Source organism: Cotesia glomerata, linkage group LG7 (genome assembly GCF_020080835.1).
Source record: "Cotesia glomerata isolate CgM1 linkage group LG7, MPM_Cglom_v2.3, whole genome shotgun sequence".
Taxonomy (NCBI): Eukaryota; Metazoa; Arthropoda; class Insecta; order Hymenoptera; family Braconidae; genus Cotesia; species Cotesia glomerata.
In genome coordinates, this window is record NC_058164.1 from 21,649,381 (window position 1) to 21,667,723 (window position 18,343).

The 18,343-nt window shown below is 28.9% G+C and overlaps 4 protein-coding genes across 4 annotated transcripts; 3 read left to right on the plus strand and 1 right to left on the minus strand.

The window, feature by feature from the left end:
- The first annotated feature begins 249 nt into the window (after positions 1-249).
- LOC123268707 (histone H2A) lies at positions 250-723 on the plus strand. The gene has a single exon (XM_044734034.1). It carries the CDS (start codon positions 311-313, stop codon positions 686-688), a length of 378 nt encoding a protein of 125 aa, XP_044589969.1. The 5' UTR covers positions 250-310; the 3' UTR covers positions 689-723.
- Positions 724-3,496: 2,773 nt separating this feature from the next.
- On the minus strand, positions 3,497-3,935 carry LOC123268715 (histone H4). The gene has a single exon (XM_044734044.1). The coding sequence runs from the start codon at positions 3,859-3,861 to the stop codon at positions 3,550-3,552; it is 312 nt and encodes a 103-aa protein (XP_044589979.1). The 5' UTR covers positions 3,862-3,935; the 3' UTR covers positions 3,497-3,549.
- A 2,092-nt stretch (positions 3,936-6,027) lies between these two features.
- LOC123268699 (COMM domain-containing protein 3-like) lies at positions 6,028-7,438 on the plus strand. Its single transcript, XM_044734025.1, has 3 exons — positions 6,028-6,313; positions 6,747-7,024; positions 7,146-7,438. The coding sequence occupies exons 1-3, from the start codon at positions 6,175-6,177 to the stop codon at positions 7,338-7,340; spliced, it is 612 nt and encodes a 203-aa protein (XP_044589960.1). The 5' UTR covers positions 6,028-6,174; the 3' UTR covers positions 7,341-7,438.
- A 1,446-nt stretch (positions 7,439-8,884) lies between these two features.
- Positions 8,885-17,068, plus strand: LOC123268649 (serine-rich adhesin for platelets-like). The gene is made up of 4 exons (XM_044733910.1): positions 8,885-9,516; positions 9,599-9,738; positions 9,828-9,980; positions 12,117-17,068. The coding sequence occupies exons 2-4, from the start codon at positions 9,600-9,602 to the stop codon at positions 16,307-16,309; spliced, it is 4,485 nt and encodes a 1,494-aa protein (XP_044589845.1). The 5' UTR covers positions 8,885-9,516; position 9,599; the 3' UTR covers positions 16,310-17,068.
- The last annotated feature ends 1,275 nt before the right edge of the window (positions 17,069-18,343 follow it).

Below are 18,343 nucleotides of genomic sequence, written 5' to 3' on the forward strand. Positions count from 1 at the left end.
TTTTCCGATGGAACCAGCGGACCAATCAAATTATCAAGAACGAGTAGTGGGGGAACGTGTGATCTTATTGGTCTATTGCGTACACTGAAAATCATAATAACAGTAATAACAGTGAGGTAGCCAACGGCCCAATCACAGTGCAGATAACAGTTGCTTCCCCCACCACCATAAATCCTCTAATTTTATTGGTCCGGAAGGTTCTACCAAAAATTGATATCACTCGTTTTATTTTTTACTGCTCACTACAATCACTAGACTGTACTCCAGTCAACATTTAGAGACTTACGTTTTATAACCCACATTCTTAATCATGTCTGGTCGTGGCAAAGGAGGCAAAGTAAAGGGAAAGTCAAAGACACGTTCCAGCCGTGCTGGACTCCAGTTCCCGGTAGGTCGTATCCACCGTATGTTGCGTAAGGGAAATTACGCAGAACGTGTTGGTGCTGGTGCTCCAGTCTACCTCGCCGCTGTCATGGAATACTTGGCTGCTGAAGTCTTGGAGTTGGCTGGTAACGCCGCTCGTGATAACAAAAAGACCAGAATCATCCCACGTCATCTTCAGCTGGCCATCCGTAACGACGAAGAGTTGAACAAACTTCTCTCTGGAGTTACCATCGCTCAAGGAGGTGTTTTGCCCAACATCCAAGCTGTTCTCTTGCCCAAGAAGACTGAAAAAAGTAGCTCTTAAATTAAATTCAAAACAAACGGCCCTTTTCAGGGCCACCAAATTTTACAATACGTTAAATACTTTCAAATTTTATTTTTATGACATTTATTATTTTTATTTTCATACATTAAGTGCTAAATTTTATTTTTAATATTGCGATCTTAATTTATTTTGTATTAAATATATATTAAATATCTTGTAAAGAGTTTTGTTTCTTTTTTAGTATGGAATAACTTTTAACTAAACAAATTTTTTTTTTTTTTTTTTTTTTTTTTTTCAAAGAATCTTTATTGATATATTTACAGTTACAAGTTTTGTTTACAATATTGTTGCTTATAATTCCTGTCTTAATGGACTCTACTTATATTAAAATTTTCATTACATATATTTGTGAAGAGTATGTTATTATTTTTTTTTTATTTAATATTTATTTTATTTTTAGGAAAAATGTTATCAAAACCTAAATTGATCATCGTTTATTGCCTTACTTACTAGTTAACAAGGCCTTACTTACTAAATAAACTATATATATAAATAATAGTAGCCCTTTGGCTTATTTCTTTTTAATTATCATTTGATGAGGAACTTTATATTTGTTCCATGGGTTATATTCAATATTACATATATTACTTAGAATTTCTAGTGTGTTAAGTTTATTTTCATAGAATTTAATAGTATGATTTTTTATTATTTCTTTAATCGTAGGCATGTTTAATTCTTTATGTAGATCTGTTATTTTTGTTCTAGGTTTTGCATTATTTATCATTTTTAAACATTTATTTTGTATACATTGTAGCTTATTGTAGTGATTTTTACATATGTTACTCCAAATGAGGCAAGCATATAATAATATTGGTCTTATACACATTTTATAGATAATAAGTTTATTCTAAACAAATTTAAAAAATAAAAAATCTTTTATATCAACTTAATTTTTAATCCTTTAATCCTTTAAATTTCTTCAAATTTTATCAAAGAAATAATCAATTACTTACAATTAATTATTTATCACGGATTTTGATTGATAAAAATTCATATTTTAAATATCAATTATTTTACAAGCTTAAAAAATACTTTAATCAAATTAAAATAGAATTTAATCTAATTTTAACGTCAATAAAATAAATCATTTTTTTTTTATTTATTAAATATATGTTCATTTTTCGATTAGTCGAAATTAATTTTTTCGTTAAATTTTTAGCAATTGATTGTAATAAGTATAGTATAAAACCTCATTATCATTATTATAAATTGCATATATACATCAATTATTCGATTATTTAGTTGAAATAATTGAGTTTTATTCAATTTGACCAAACAAACTTATTAATTAATTAGTTAAACTTTTTATTTACATTCATTTTGTAGTAATCGATTAATAGATATATTATAATCAATACTGGCCGTAGTATCATTTTAATTACAGAGAACACAAATTATATTCATCATTCGATTACTTAGTTAGTACGCACACACACACTACTGAATGGTGGAAATAAATTGAAAATCAATATCGACTGAAACAAGTAAATTATAAATTATTTGAAAATTACTGAAAAGTTTTGTAGATATCAATTAACTAATTGAACATGGATGAATAAATATAAAATTAAGTACAAGTGGGAAATAGTCAACAGCATCAACTATAGCATTGCTGAGAAATACTGCAAGAGACAGGTTCATTACGACAGTATCTATTAAATTCATTATCGGTATAATACAAAACCACTCGCAACTATTGTAATGTAATGACATTGATTCAGCTTTAGAACTGAAAATATTTAAGTAAGATTTAATAATTGAAATACAAGGTAAAAGCCCCAATTATTGACGTCGGTCTAAATATTGACACCCTAAATTATTTTTAGATATATTAAATTATCTGTGATAAGAATAACGATCAAATAAATTTTTATTAAATTCTAATTAATTAAAAAATTGAAAAAAATCACATTCAGTTCGAAATATTAAATATTAATTATTAAAAAAAAATAAAGTTAGCACCAGTTCATCAAATCAGCTTACGAGCGTCTATTTTCTTAACAACTTTGGTTAGAAAAGCATTTTTTTTAACTGCCGAGTTTAAATTAATTTTTTCATGTAATTATATGGTCTATTTTTTTTTTAATTAACAATATATGAAATATTTATAAAATTAAATAATCGAAATTAATTGTATGCTTTACGATATTTAAATAATGGGAGTCAATAACTAGTTCATAATTTTTATGGTGAATCCCATATTGACAGCCAGTCGACAGCGCTATGACGCCTTTTTTTTAAGTATAAAATACGTTATATACGCGATTATATTCAAGGCTTTTAACTGTCAAATAACTCGGCGTGTTTTAGTGTTAAATAAGTTTTTAAATAAATTGTTATATTTTTCATAATAATTATTCATTCATAGAAGTTATTATTTATTAACTTTAATAATATTGATTACTTTATACCAAGTTTTTGATAAATAACAATATAACCAAATGATTCGACGCATGTGCAGTAGGGGCGTCAATAATTGGGGTTACGGTACGCCAATAATTAGATCAACCAGTTTTTTAACCCGTCAATAAATGGTGTATCCAGATCATATATTTAATTTTTAAAATTAATTAGTAAATATCACTGATTATCATTTTAAAAAAAGAAATTGATTAGTTGAAACATTACTGAAGACATTACCACAAACAAAATTCATCGATATTTATATTTGATTGCTTAAAAAAAAATGAAATCATAACTTTCTCTTATAGCGTCAATAATTGGGGCTTGTACCTTAGTTACTATATTTAAACAGAATGATTTTCTTAGTATGAAAATTGTGGTGGCCCTGAAAAGGGCCGTTTTGTTATAGTTTGTTGGGAAAAGACGGGACACATAAATTAACCTCCAAAACCGTAAAGAGTACGGCCTTGACGTTTCAGAGCGTAGACAACATCCATGGCGGTAACAGTTTTACGTTTAGCGTGCTCGGTGTAGGTGACGGCGTCACGGATTACGTTCTCAAGAAAGACCTTGAGGACACCACGAGTTTCTTCGTAGATCAATCCGGAGATACGCTTGACTCCACCACGACGGGCCAGACGACGGATAGCTGGCTTGGTTATACCTTGGATGTTGTCACGAAGTACTTTACGATGACGCTTGGCTCCTCCTTTCCCCAATCCTTTTCCTCCCTTACCGCGACCAGTCATGATGATTAAATGAAAGTACGTTCGATGTCACTTAGACGAGAACACTCACGAGAATGCGCTCAATCGGTTAAAGTGGGGATATTTATACACTTTTTTGAACTTACTCCTTCCACTGAAGTTGAATCAGCGAAAGACGAGGACTTTTTGCCCCTACTTTTGGAATTCAACCAATAGAAACAACTGAGAATTCCTTTCCTAAAAACGGTGTAGCTGTTGTGGGGTGAACGGCGAAACTGAATCGCTACAATTAAAATCGCATCAGCGCTACCTGGTGGATTGGGGAGATAATTATTATTTTTATTTAGAATATTAAGATTCAGAAATTCAGATTTATAATTGAATTTTTGGTTAAAAACTATCGATATATACTTATAAAATTCTTATTTTAACAATTTTATGTAACAATGCAATTATTTTCGTAGGCTTTAAAAAAATTGTAAATTTTTAATCTTGAAATTACATGTAATGAATTTAATTTAAATCTGTCACTTTGTATCGAGAAAAAATTTCTTGAGTTCTCACCGTTTATCCGAAAATCAATTTTTTTTATTTTCTTTGTTTTTAGGTGTAGTTTTAGAGAAAACAAAAAAAAATCGAAGCTTCTTTCCGTTTTTTTCATCTTAATTATTATAATAATTATAATAAATTAGGGTGGCTAAAATTAAGTAAGAGAAGAGATTATTTCATAGCATGTTTGTTTTTTAAAGAAATAAGGCTAAATTATCGGCAGTTGTTTGGCCCAGAACTTCAATATCTTAATGAATCAATGCGTAGAGGTGACATTAGACAAGATTACTTGCGTTTGCCAAGAGCAAATAGTAATACGTATGAACAATCTTTTATAATCAATGGTATACCCCTGTTTAAAAATATTCATTAAAAAAAAATTAAAAAAAGTCGCTCTATGCAAATTATATATCTATAGATATATACTTAGAAATTGAAATCAATTGGAATTATTGAAAAAAATTCAAATCTCATGACAGTGAATTTTTTTCAATTAATATTTTTAAACAGGGACGTATCTGGAACTCGTTGCCACCTGGGCTGACAACTGTAGATAATCTTCCTGAATTTCAAAATGCATCTTTTTCATTTTTTCTGGCTAATGACAATTAAAATCATTATTATATTTGTTTAATTAATTATAATTTCTGTTTCAAAGTGTCTCAAAGTGTTTATAAATTTACTAACTAACTACTGTAAATTTATTAAGTAACTTTATTGTATTTAGGTAACTTTAAAACCTTGCTGTTGTTATATTATCAAACTTACAGTACTATTGTAATTGTATTTTTACACTGTATACTTATATATATATAAAATGTATTGCTTATTGATGGCCTTGAGCGAGCTTCGGCTCTAAGGACAAATAAATATATATCTATCTATCTATCTAAGAAAAATTTTTATTTTGATAATTAAGGTAAAATCCCCAGTACCTGCTCACTCCATGTATTTGTATATCTATATTCACAAATACAGATATACAAATACATGGAGTGAGCAGCTACTGTGTACTTTACCTTAGTTTTTGAAATAAAAAAAAAATTTTCAAAGCTTCCTTCCTTTTTTTTATTTTTCATCTTAATTATTCTAAAAAAAAATTTTATTTCAATGATTACCATTTCTAATTTTTGTTATTATTTTTTTTTTTTTTTTCCTAAAAGCTTAAAATTTCTTTAAGAACTCTAAAAAATTTTTAAATTGTGTTATGAGAAATAAGGCTAGTAAAACAAAAATTTATTGAAAATAAAAAAAAACACTGAAAAAAAATTTTGAGGATTAGTAGAAAATAATAAATTTTAATAATGTACTAAAAAAAAAAAAAAATCTAAAATGGTAATAGTGAAGTTTTCGATTTTTTAGCAAAATTTAAAATATAGCGATAAAGGTGTTAGAGTATTTTTTTTTTTATTTAGAAAGAATATTTAAAAAAAAAATAAAACGTCCCAATAAGTCTAATTTTGAAAAAAAATTTTTTTCCATTTTTCCTACAGATTATTTTGCATGGAACACATTGTTATGTTGATTGGAGAAAAAAAAATTATTTTACCTTTTTTGGCATTAGTAACGCAATATGTTATAAATATTTTTTTTTTTTGCTCAAAATTTAATTAAAAAGAAAAAATTGTAAGAACAAAAAAAATATATACTGGGATATATGTCAAAATAATGATTGTAAACACACCCATGTACCGCATAACCTAACTATCGTATTTACACCCTACAGCTACAACAACAAATGATTATAATAAATAAATTTACTCTGAAGTATATAAAATTAAGCTAAACAATTATTTAATTTAAATAATGGAACTACCAGATACGCTGAAAAATAATTTACGCATAATAAAAACATCATTAAGTGATGAACTATTTGATAAATTGTTATCGGATTGCAATAACATGTTAATGAATGTCATTATTGACAATCCAAAAGATAAAATGAGTGAGTAGTTAATTATTTATTTATTTATTTATTATGACAATAAAGCCGACAGACAATAGAATTTTTTTTATAATTTTATAGCAATTAAATTATTATAAAAAAAAATTCCACATTTGAAAATTAAAAAAACTTATCAGTGGAAATTTTTTGAAGCATTTTTATGAATGATATTAAAATTAGCAAGCATTCGACAATTTTTTATTTTTTTAATCAATAAAAATTATTAATAAAAAAATATTTTTAAAAAATTGCAATAAAAAAAAATAAAAATTTTCCGATGTCGGCTAATTTAATTTTCCTTTTTTATTATTGTAATTTATTTTTTATAAGAGTTTTAATAATTGATAATTGTCAGCTAGTTTCTGTATCGTTATTAATTATTATAATTATTTTATTGTAGGAAAAAAAAATTAATATTATTTATTTATTACAGAATTGTCCTGGAGCAGTGATACAAAACCAGAACTATGTAAAGCTATTTACTCCGATTACATTAGTATTATCAAAGAAGCTGCGAGAAATAACTACGATCCCGAAAATTTGTCAGATTATTTGCAAACAACTGGAATATTCAATGACACACAGATACAAAAATTATGCCAGGTTTATTATAAACAAATAAAAACTCCTATGGTACTTCATTTGAGTAGTATTGGAGACAGTCATCCGTGTATTGTTGATATTAGTTGGCGATTAGACTATTGTTTGAAGGTAATATTATTATACTGAAATCATCATACTAACAATTTTTAATGATTTTAATACTTTTTATTAATTAAATTAGAATTAGAAAAATAAAACAAAAAAATCTAATATTAATTTTTTTTTGCAGACAAGCAACAATAATTATATGAATAATTGCATTTATCACATTAAATTAACGACCAAAAAAGGCGGCACGATAAGTGATGTTGACTTTACGTGTACAATTGAAGGATTACATGAGTTAGTTTACAAAATAAAAGACATTGTAAGGCACATGGAGAAATTAGTGCAACGTAATTGTGGAGATAAGGCCTTAAAATAATGTCACACAGAGTGAACAATGATTTGATAATTATCTTGTAATTTTTACTGTATATTTTGTAATTAGTTATATACTATAATATAAGTAATTTTGATTGATACCTTTTTTCTTTTATACTTAGATGATTATTAAATTTAATGCTGAAAGGATATGAAGTTTTATATAGCAATCTTAGATTAAAAAAAAAAAAAAAAAAAAAAAAAAAACATTTGTGTATAAATGAGACTTTCAATCTTCTGCAGTAAGTTTATATTGGATATTTTATCTTTGAATTTTTTAATGTATTTTATTTTATTTTTTTAAAGTATTTTTATTTATGATCTGCAATCAGTAGCTATCTGACCATTTTTCGTTTGAAAATAAATTAGTATTAAGAAAATATTTTTAAGAAATTACATTTATAGTTTTCTTCAAATTTCTACCAGTAAAATTTTTCTTGTTTTCTTTATTATAATTTACTTGTTAAAAAAAATTTTCAGGCGTCTGTTGATTTTAGTTTTGTGATTTTCAAATTTTTTCTTTACATTTATTCAATTTATGCTTGTAAAAATTATGACATTCAGCTATCTGATAAGTTTGCACTGATTAAATTTTTCTATTTTTTAATATATTTTGAAAAAATTGCATTTTTAATTTTTTTTAATTATTTTTAAAAAATTGCATTTTTAATTTTTTTTAAATTCTACATGTCAATTTTTTCTCATTTTTTTGTCATAATTTATTTGTTAAAAAAATTTTTTTAAGTTATCAAATATCTAGTAAATTAATTTTTCAAAATTTATTTATTTATTTCAAATAGAATAAACGCCGATCGGCTATATACATATAAGGTTTTTACAAGATTAAATAGTTAAATGATTAGATAGCATCATTTTTCAAAATTGTACTCAGTTTTTTTCTATGAATTTATATAAAATAAAAAACCCATTTATTTACTCTGGCTCAGTTGTTTAATACTCGTAATTTTATTCTAATTAAAAAAATAAAATCAAAATCATTGTTTTCAAAAAATCAATTATCTTAAAATATATAATTTAAAAATTATATTTACTAATTCAATAGACTTGATTTGTTTTTTTTAAATGAAATAAAATTGCAAGTATCAATAACTGGGTCTTTTTTACCTTACCTATTATGTATAAATGCTGATAAGTAATGCAATTATCAATGAAAATTAAATTAGCCGACATCTGAAAATTTTTATAATTTATTTTATTGAAAAAATTATTACAAAAAAATTAAGAGAAAAAATTTTACAAGTTGAAAATTAAAAAAATTATCTGTGCAATTTTTAAACTTGTAATTTAATTGATTAAAAAAAAAAAATTCTCGGACGTCGGTTAATTTAAATATCGTTAATTATCCGACTAATATAATCTAAAATAGCAAAATATAGCGTAATAGAAGAGTTGGGGGTAAAAAAAAATTATCAAGTAGCGCCAAATAATTTTTTTGGCAACACCAAAAATTATTAACTTCTTTATCAACTAGAGGTCCTCGTTTTCCTCGAGCGCCTCTACCAACACTAAAACATATTGTTTATCCGCCATTTTGTATATCGCTCTGGTTCACCGTATATAGTACTGAGTTTTTTAGTGTCCATAATAAATTTCTCATAATCGAGAAAACATAAACTCTTTAACTCATATTACCTCTCGATCATTACAATATCGTTAGTTTTTACGTAAATATGAGCAACTATCCACTTTGACAACTTTGAGTGATTGTATTTAATAATTGAAACAATAATAACAGAGCTACAATAATTATTACAATAATGTTTAGCATTAAAAAATTTTTAACGCGCATGACGTAGAGCTGAGCAATGAAAAAAAAATTTTTCAAGCGGTGACTCCATAAATATAATACACATACGTCTATTATTATTTTAATTGTGATTGAGGTGCTTAACAAGTAGTTTTCGAGTGTTATCACTTATTTAGCCTCTTTTATTACTTTTATTATTATTATTTTCCTTTACAATGTTATCATAACAGCACTACACCTCTTCACCGTGATAATAGTGGCTATTATTATTGGATTTGTACATAAACAATTGAAAAAGTTTAAAACATAATTATTGTTTTAAATTTAGGTACAAATATGTGTCATTAATTTAAAGATCATGAGAAGAATTGTTAAATTGTAAACAAATTTTTTAGTAATAAACATTCATGTGAGTATACGATAATTAATTTTGGAGTAATTAATTTATAAGTTATAACTTAATTAATTAGTTTTGTGGTTTTTATTTATAGAATGTCCGGACAAAGTGGAGGCGGTGACGGCGGCGGCAGTGGAAGAATTCGCTTAGCAAATTTAAATGACCAGTTGACATGTAAATTGTGTAATGGGTATTTTATCGATGCTACAACAATTATTGAATGCTTACACTCGTGTATGTATTTTAAATTTACTTATTTTGTGTTTTGGAGTATTTATTAAATTTACACAGAATTTGTGGTTATAATTTATATTTTTTTTTAGTTTGCCGCAGCTGTATTGTCCATTATTTGGAGAGTAATAAATATTGTCCAATATGTGAGGTCCAAGTACATAAAAGTAAACCGTTACTTAACATAAGACCTGATCATACATTACAGGATATTGTTTACAAGTTGGTGCCCGGATGTTATCAAAGTAAATATTGTTTATTTTTTATTTTTAAAAATTATTTAGTTTTTTGGAAAAATTATAGGGTTAAAAGTAGTACAGTGATCCCTCCTTAAGATCCTGTGGAAAAAAAAAAATCTTATTCAAAATGAATTTAAGATTGAAATTCATATTTTGACACAAATATCAATTAGTTTTGAAATCAATCCAAATTTGAAATTGATTTGTAGATAAAAATTAGCACGTCTGTAGAACATTAGAACTTTCGATCCTGATGCTTCAGAATTTTAATAAAGATAAGAATATTTTATATATAAAATTAATTCTAAATATTTTTAACCCTCGGAGTACACAACTCCGAACAGATTTTTAGAGTATACACGGGGTCAAATTGACCCCACTTGATTTTCGAAAAATTATATCTTAGAAACTTAGTTTTTAATGTTTAGAAAATAGTTTTTAATGTTGAAAAAATTAATTAAAAATGAACCTATTTTCGAATAATATTTTAAGATAATAAAAATTCTAGGGTCAAAATGACCCCCAGTGTACTTCGAGGGTTAAGTCTTTATTAAAATTCTAAAGCAGGATCGAAAGTTCTACAGACATTTCTATCCACAAATCAATTTCAAATTTGGATTGATCTCAAAACTAATTGATATTTGTGTCAAAATATGAATTTCAATCTTAAATTCATTTTGAATCAGAATTTTTTATGCACGGGATATAACCGGTCATTTTTTTTTCTCTTGTTAGTAATTAATAGAAAAATTGAAACACAGCTAGAAAATCTTAGGGAGGGAACACTAACCGCTTAAAAAATTTTTTTCTTGCGATATTTTTTTAGTTGGTACAAAATTGTTTTTAGGTTAAAAATTTTGCTAAAAAATGAAATTACAAATAATCTTGAGAGTAATAAAATTTTATCAAGTTTGATTCAATAAAGTTAAAATTAAAAAGATAATCTTGATTAAAGATGAAAAATATATTTATATAATTCAATACGATATTTTTGAAGGAAATTAGTTTATTAGTAGAGCCAGGATTTTGACCGCGGTTTACAAATTAATGGTTTAAATTTATGGCTAGAATTGATAATTTAAAGAATTAAAAACTAATTAATAGATGTATAATGCCAATTGGTGTTTATTTACATAAATAAATAAGTTAATTAATAAATTTTTCATATAACGATGAAAATATTGGTAGTATAATATATAAAAATTCACAGGTAGTTGGAATTAATAAATGACAAAGAAAACAATCATGTTATTATTATTATTGCGACGTTTCGACTCTTTATTGAGTATTCATCAGGCTCTGAAAAATACAAACATAAATTTATAAATATAATTTTAATCTATTGTGCTCTATTAAAATTATTATAACAATAACAACAATAACATGATTGTTTTCTTTGTCATTTACCAATTCCATCTATCTGTGAATTTTTATATATTATTTATGATTTTGGATGCGATAAAAAATGGAAATTGGTAGTATAAAAAATTTTTTTTAGATAAAAGTTTTAGGAAATTTAATTTTCTACAAAAAATGTCTCATAATTTTTTTATTCCACCTATATTTTCACCAAGATTCTAAAATTAAAATTCATAATAAATAAATCAAATTTTTTGTTAGTTTTGAGAATCTTATTTTTAAAATTATGGCTTTCTTATTGGTTCTAAGAAAAAGTCATAAGAAACATTTTTTTTGGAAAATTTAATTTCTTACAATTTTTATCTCAAAAATGTTTTTATACTCCCAATATTTTCACTGTCATATCAAAAATTTATTGCTATTAAACCTGAATTATTATTTTGAAATTGCGCCAAAAATTTTGTTCTATTTATTAGAATGTCATAAATTTATACTTCTGTATAATAAATTTTTCTATATTAATTAGTTTAAAAAATTTTTTTATCAAAATTAAAAAATATCTTAAAATTTTACCAAAACTTTAAATCTATAATTTAATTTCTAAATTATTAAATTTAAATAAAATATTAAATTTTTAAATAATTAAATTTTTTTTATGATTTTTTTCTTGACAGAAACCAAAAAAAAAATAAAAATAATTTTTAACCAAATAAAAACTTAGTACTGAAGCTTTTAATAATTTTCCTCAACTCAATATTTGCTAACAATATTTTTTCCTTCCAGATGAAATGCGTTGTCGCAGAGAATTTTACGAAAACCACCCAGATGCTCAGCTATCAACAATGTCACCAGAGGCTCGCGGTGAGCCAATAGAATCTCACATCTACTCTCCCGACGAAGTGCTGACTCTATCCCTAGAGTATTACAATCCTAATTACACCGACACCGCAGGCGTTGGAGTAGTGATACCTCTCAACGAAACAAAAGAATTAACAGCAGCGTCAATATCATCAAGCGCGGGGTCAGGAGCTGGTATCGGGTCGAACGAAACCTTGCCGCGGCGATACCTCCGCTGTCCCGCAGCAGTAACAGTGTTCCATCTGCAAAAACTAATCCGCGCAAAAAACGGTCTTAGCGACGTGCATCGCGTGGACATAATGTACAAAGAGGAGTCACTGTGCGGTAATTACACCCTGATGGACGTGATGTATATCTACCACTGGAGACGAAAAGTCCCTCTGCATTTGAGCTACCGCATATTCGAGTCATCGCCCAAGCGTCTGAAGCTCTCCGACGACAATGTTGAGTACCGCGAGTCGCTTTCTAAAACCGGAATTGACTTTGTTCCCACATCGACGTCTTCGACGTCAACATCAACTTCGTCTGGCGCGTCAACCTCACCGACGAGTAAAGATTCTATCAAGAGCGAGAGCAAAAAGGACGAATGGAAGGAAGTACAGCTAAAAATTTCCGAAACTGGAGAAACTAGTGTCACGGTTATCACCAATTCGGATTTGAAAAAATTGTCTAAATCAGGATCTGCTACTTACACGCGTGCTAGTGATTCCCAGAATAAAAATTCAGTCAAGGCGGAACCGGCTGTAGACTCTAATTCCAAAATTAAAAACGAGGATAAGCCCAAGGATAAATCCTTGGAAGAATCTAACAGCAAACCCAACAACAATGAAGCATCTGTTAAGCCAGAGAAAGACAAGAATAAAAATGACAAAAGCGAAGCAACTTCTACAACTGCTGGTGGTTCTAAAATAGATGCGCTGAGTGTTAAATTACAATTCCAGCCGAAAGTAGGCCAGGTTAACAACACTTATTCCAAAAGAACACCAAAAGACAAGTCTAAAGTTACGATTACTGAAAATAAATTGCTGAAAAAATCAGACGCGCGATTGCTGACCGATGGCCAGAAAACAAAAGCTGGTGAGAAAAATCGCGGAGCTGCGAGCTCAAGCACACCTACGACGCCCACTTCAAAGCCTCTGACGTTTACTTTAGTATCATTTCCTCCCCAGAAAAATACAGACGGGGACAAGGAACCTCCTGCGAACAAGCGCAAGAATGATGTTAATTATAATCAAAGATCTGGGTTAACAATAACAACAACAACTTGCACTTCTTCATTTTCTTCTATTTGTACTGTGGCGAGTGGAAAAAATTCACGACAAAATTCATCAAATGAAGCTAGTGCTGAAGCGAGTGCGCACGCCCAAAAAAGTTCACACCCTCTTTTTCCGTACACTGTTCAAGATTTAGTGTCTAACGCTAAGAAGTCGGGTACGAAACCAAACGAATCGCCGCTGCACACTCCTACTGTCACTTATTCAATAACAACAGCCTCTACGACGACATCTTCATCGAGCTCTGGAAGTGGAGGTAAGACTCCAATTTACACGAGTCCATGCAATAACAAAAGCAACGATGTAAATAGTAATTCAAGTAAAATAAATAGTAATAGTAGTAGTAATAGTATTAATAATATAAATCAAAGTGGAGGAAGCACGATAATAGTGCCCCCTTGTCCCGATGCGATACCAATAGCGCTGATGAAACCGACGGTTCGTAAGACAGAGATACTTACCAAAGGAACAAATCTCAATGAGATATGCGCTAAAATTGGTGGTAATGCCGCTGCTTCGGTAACAAACACATCGTCTGCATCTACGGGAGCAACTCCGTCGTCATCTTCATCGCCTTCAGGCTCGAAAATAAATGATATTTGTGCTAAAATCGGTGAAAATACCAAGGAGAAAAATAGCAGACTAGAAACAAAATCACGTCCTGAGATTCCGGATTTGCTGAAAATTACCAAGAAATCAATGGCATCCACTAATACTAATGATATCAACACCAATGCGCTGATAAAGCATATTGCTAATATACCCAATATACCAATTTACACACCAAGTTTGTCAGTATCTGAATTAAGGAACAATTCAGGCAGTGGTAGTACGACCTATTCGAGAGATTATTTAAAAATGTCACTGTCTACGCCGAGTATCACTGTGACTACAACAACATCTACGTCGCCTAGTACTAATCTGACGCCTACCACTTCGTCTATCACCATAACACCAGCTTCGTCTATGGTCATTACCGCAACTTCTACTCAGCAACAAAATTCGAGTTTTCAGCGCAAGAGAGCTACGTCGAAGAACAATACTGGAAACAACAATAGTGGCAGTGGAACCAGTTCGATGAGTAACTACAAAACACTCCGCGAACCACCCAAGCCATGGAATACTTCATTATCAAAAAATAACTACGTTGCTGCGAAGAATCAAGCTGCTAAGGAAATGCAGAACCAAACGCAGGCGATTAATGCTGGCTCGGAACAAAGTGACGGTAAATCAATAGCATCTAAACCGGCAAAGATATTCAAAATGCGAAACGTACCTAGATTTTTGGGCAACCCTGCGTCTGGAGTCAAGCCGATGTACAATATCGAGTCTAAAGACAAAGATTCATCGTCTTCTTTGTCAGCAACTGGAAACACAAAGTTAAATTCCAGCGGATTGAGTATGACTAAAATAGATCCCAAGACACTGTCACCAATAACGATAACATCTCGTGCTAATACTAATTCTCCGATAATAACACCGCCACCTTATTCACCAAATACATCGAGTAGTTACCAAAACACCCCGTTTTCACGCGGTGGCGCTAGTGGTAGTACCGCTGGTAGTAATACCACTGGTATTAATTCTCCTTTGTCACCACGTAATTCTCCAGTTAATTTATTATCAACTAGTCCATTTATACCTTCACAGACACCAAATACAAATCCACGATTAATTTACACTCATTTTCATCCCTCAGTGCAACCACCACCGCAATATTCAAACGCTGACTTGGTTAGGTTCTCAACAAATCCCTTGATAAGGACTAATTTGAGCTGCTTGCCAGCAGCGCCACCTAACGCGGCGTTCCACAGCAGCTTACCACCAGCAATTAGCAAGTTCTTTCAACGGACCATCAGTTATGTACCACACACCACCACTGTAACTTATTCTCAGCAAGGATTAGCGAGTCAGTCGGTGGCTATTCAGAGAATATTGCCTAATATTAATAACTTCACCACTGCTTCTTCATCTTCGCTAACCTCAACTTCGAGCAAGACATCAAAAACTTCTGCTATTGCTAATTCACAGAGCTTCAACTCGGCTAAGACCGAGTCTAACAGAGAAATCGGTCATTTGATAAAAACTACTGAAAATAGTGCGTTCAATCTTTCTACTGCGGTTTCTACTGTTTCAACAGTTACTACTACTTCTAGCAGTAGTGTAAGTAGTGTAAGTACCAGCTCGAGTAGTAATTATGCCTCGGATTTGTCGAAGAACTCGCCGACAAAAGGGTCAGACGCTAAGAGTGGTCAGAGTGCGAGTAAAAATGTGCCTTGTGACAGTAGTAGTAAAGGTAAAACTGATGGCAAAGAAGAAATGAAGAAAGAAGATAAAGACAAAGATAAGGATAAGGATAAAGATGAAAGAAAGGAAGATAAGGTAGAGGATAAAGGTAATAATAAAGATAAAGATCATGATAAAACTGAAGAGGTTAAGGAACAAACTAACCCAGAGGATGACAAAGCTGAAGAAGAAATCAACAAAGCTAAAAAAAAGGTCAAAGATGAGAAGAAACCGATCAAGAGGCTTAAAAAAGATGAAGAGGAAGAGAAAAAGAATGATGAGAGTAAAGAAGAAGTCAAGGAAGAGTTGAAGGTTAATGGAAGTTCTACGTCAACTACTAGCGCTTCTGCTGCTTCTGAGTCTGCTGATAAAAAGGAAGAACAAACGGCAAAAGAAACTAATCCGGTTAAGGATGATACCAAGGCTGCTGTAGCGAGTAATGATAAGGAGGAGACGAATGAAGCTGGTGATAAGGAAAAAAAAAGCACAGAGTTAAATGAATCAAATAACAAAAGTAAAGAAGTTAAAATTAACAAATCAGCTCTTAATAGCGAGTAATGAAGGACATTATAATTTTATTTAATTACTTAGAATTTTTATTAATAATGGAGGAAATACAAGATTATATATAAATATATATATATACATATATTAGTTTATATAACTATTATTTTTAAATTGTCTGATGAGTAAATTGAAAATCCGGCGCGTGTGCAATTATTTGATGTACGCGTGCATTTTTTAAATAATTAATGGATTTATCATTGATCAAGTAGACGGTATGATATAATTGGTAATTAATAATAAATTATCCTCTGGTGTAAAGGCTTGTAAATTAATGTAAATATTACACGCATGGATGACAGATAATTTTTACACGTCGTAGAATAGTTTATATTATATTATACTTTGGGGGGCTTTTTACGATTTTATTTTTTTAATTAGATTTTCTTGCTATTGATTAATTTGTAATTTTTTAATTTTTATTTGCTGGATAAATGCTTGGGAGTTGATAGTGTTTTACACACTAATTATATTAGTTTATTGATTATAATTATTGTATGACAGGTAAAATTAGTGATCATGATTGCGTTAAAACGTACTCATTAGCAACAGATGTACACATTTATTAATGAATTTTATTATAATTTATATTTAATATAAATAATTGAACATATTAACATAATTAACTTTCTTTTAATCACACATTTACACTTGATTATATCCAATGCAATGTAAATTATGTCCGAATTCAAATGATATGTAATAATGATTAACTGTGTGTGATTTCATAATAAAATATTATACAAATTTAAATATCACATTTTTTTATTTGTCTACTTACCTATATTTTTTTTATCGACGTTTTGTTTTAATTAATTATTGAATTACTAAATGAAATTATCAAAAAAAAAATTTTTTTCTTATTTGCTTCAACAGTTGAGTTTTCCAATAATTACTTGAAGAAATAAAAAATAACTAGCAACCTTGCAGTCACTATGTGACTGCCGTGACTTATGAACTATAAATAAAACTTTGCTTTATTAAATAATAACTTTTGTAAAATTGCACTGTACTTTTTTAACTATTGAAGTTTTTAAGGATATAAGCTCATCCCGATGTTACGCTCGTCAAGAGCTTTTATTTGAGTACCCAGATGCATTTTGATATATTTTTTATACATACATATGTATAATATATAAAAATGTATGAAAAATTGATGTGGGTACTTAAATAAAAGGTCTTGACGAGCGTAACATCGGGATGAGCTTATATCTTTAAAAATATCAATAGATCACAAGATACCAGGTCGTTTCTTAATAATTATGTTAAATTGCACTGTACTTTCTTAACGAAGTTTTTAAAGATACAAGCTCATCGCGATGTTAGACCCATCATAAGCTTTCATTTGAATATCCACATGCATTTTGATATATTTTTCATATATTCATATATATATATATATAAATATATAAAATATATGAAAAATTGATGTGGGTATTTAAATGAAAGGTCTTGATGAGTTTAACATCGCGACGAGCTTATATCTTTAAAAATGTCAATAAATCACAAGATACAAGGTCGTTTCATAATTATGTTAAATTGTACTGTACTTTCTAAACTATTGAAGTTTTCTAAGATATAAGCTCATCCCGATGTTACACTCATCAAGAGCTTTCATTTGATTACCCACATGCATTTTTTTTATATTTTTCATATATATATATATATATATATATATATATATATATATATATATATATATATATAATATATGGAAAATTGATGTGGGTACTCAAATGAAAGGTCTTGATGAATGTAATCTCAGGATAAGCTTATATCTTTAAAAATGTCTAGATCACAAGATACCTTATTTCTTAATTATGTATCTAAAGATAGAACGTTTTCGAATGCAGCCTCAATACTTATCATAAATTGACTATATGTGAGAATGATATGAAACGATGAAAAGACACAACTCCAGGTCAAGACTTTTCCAACGATACCTAATTTAACCATGAAAAACCATTTTATCATATAAATACACAGGCCACAAAATTTTGCTTATTCTGTCACTAATATAGATTACGA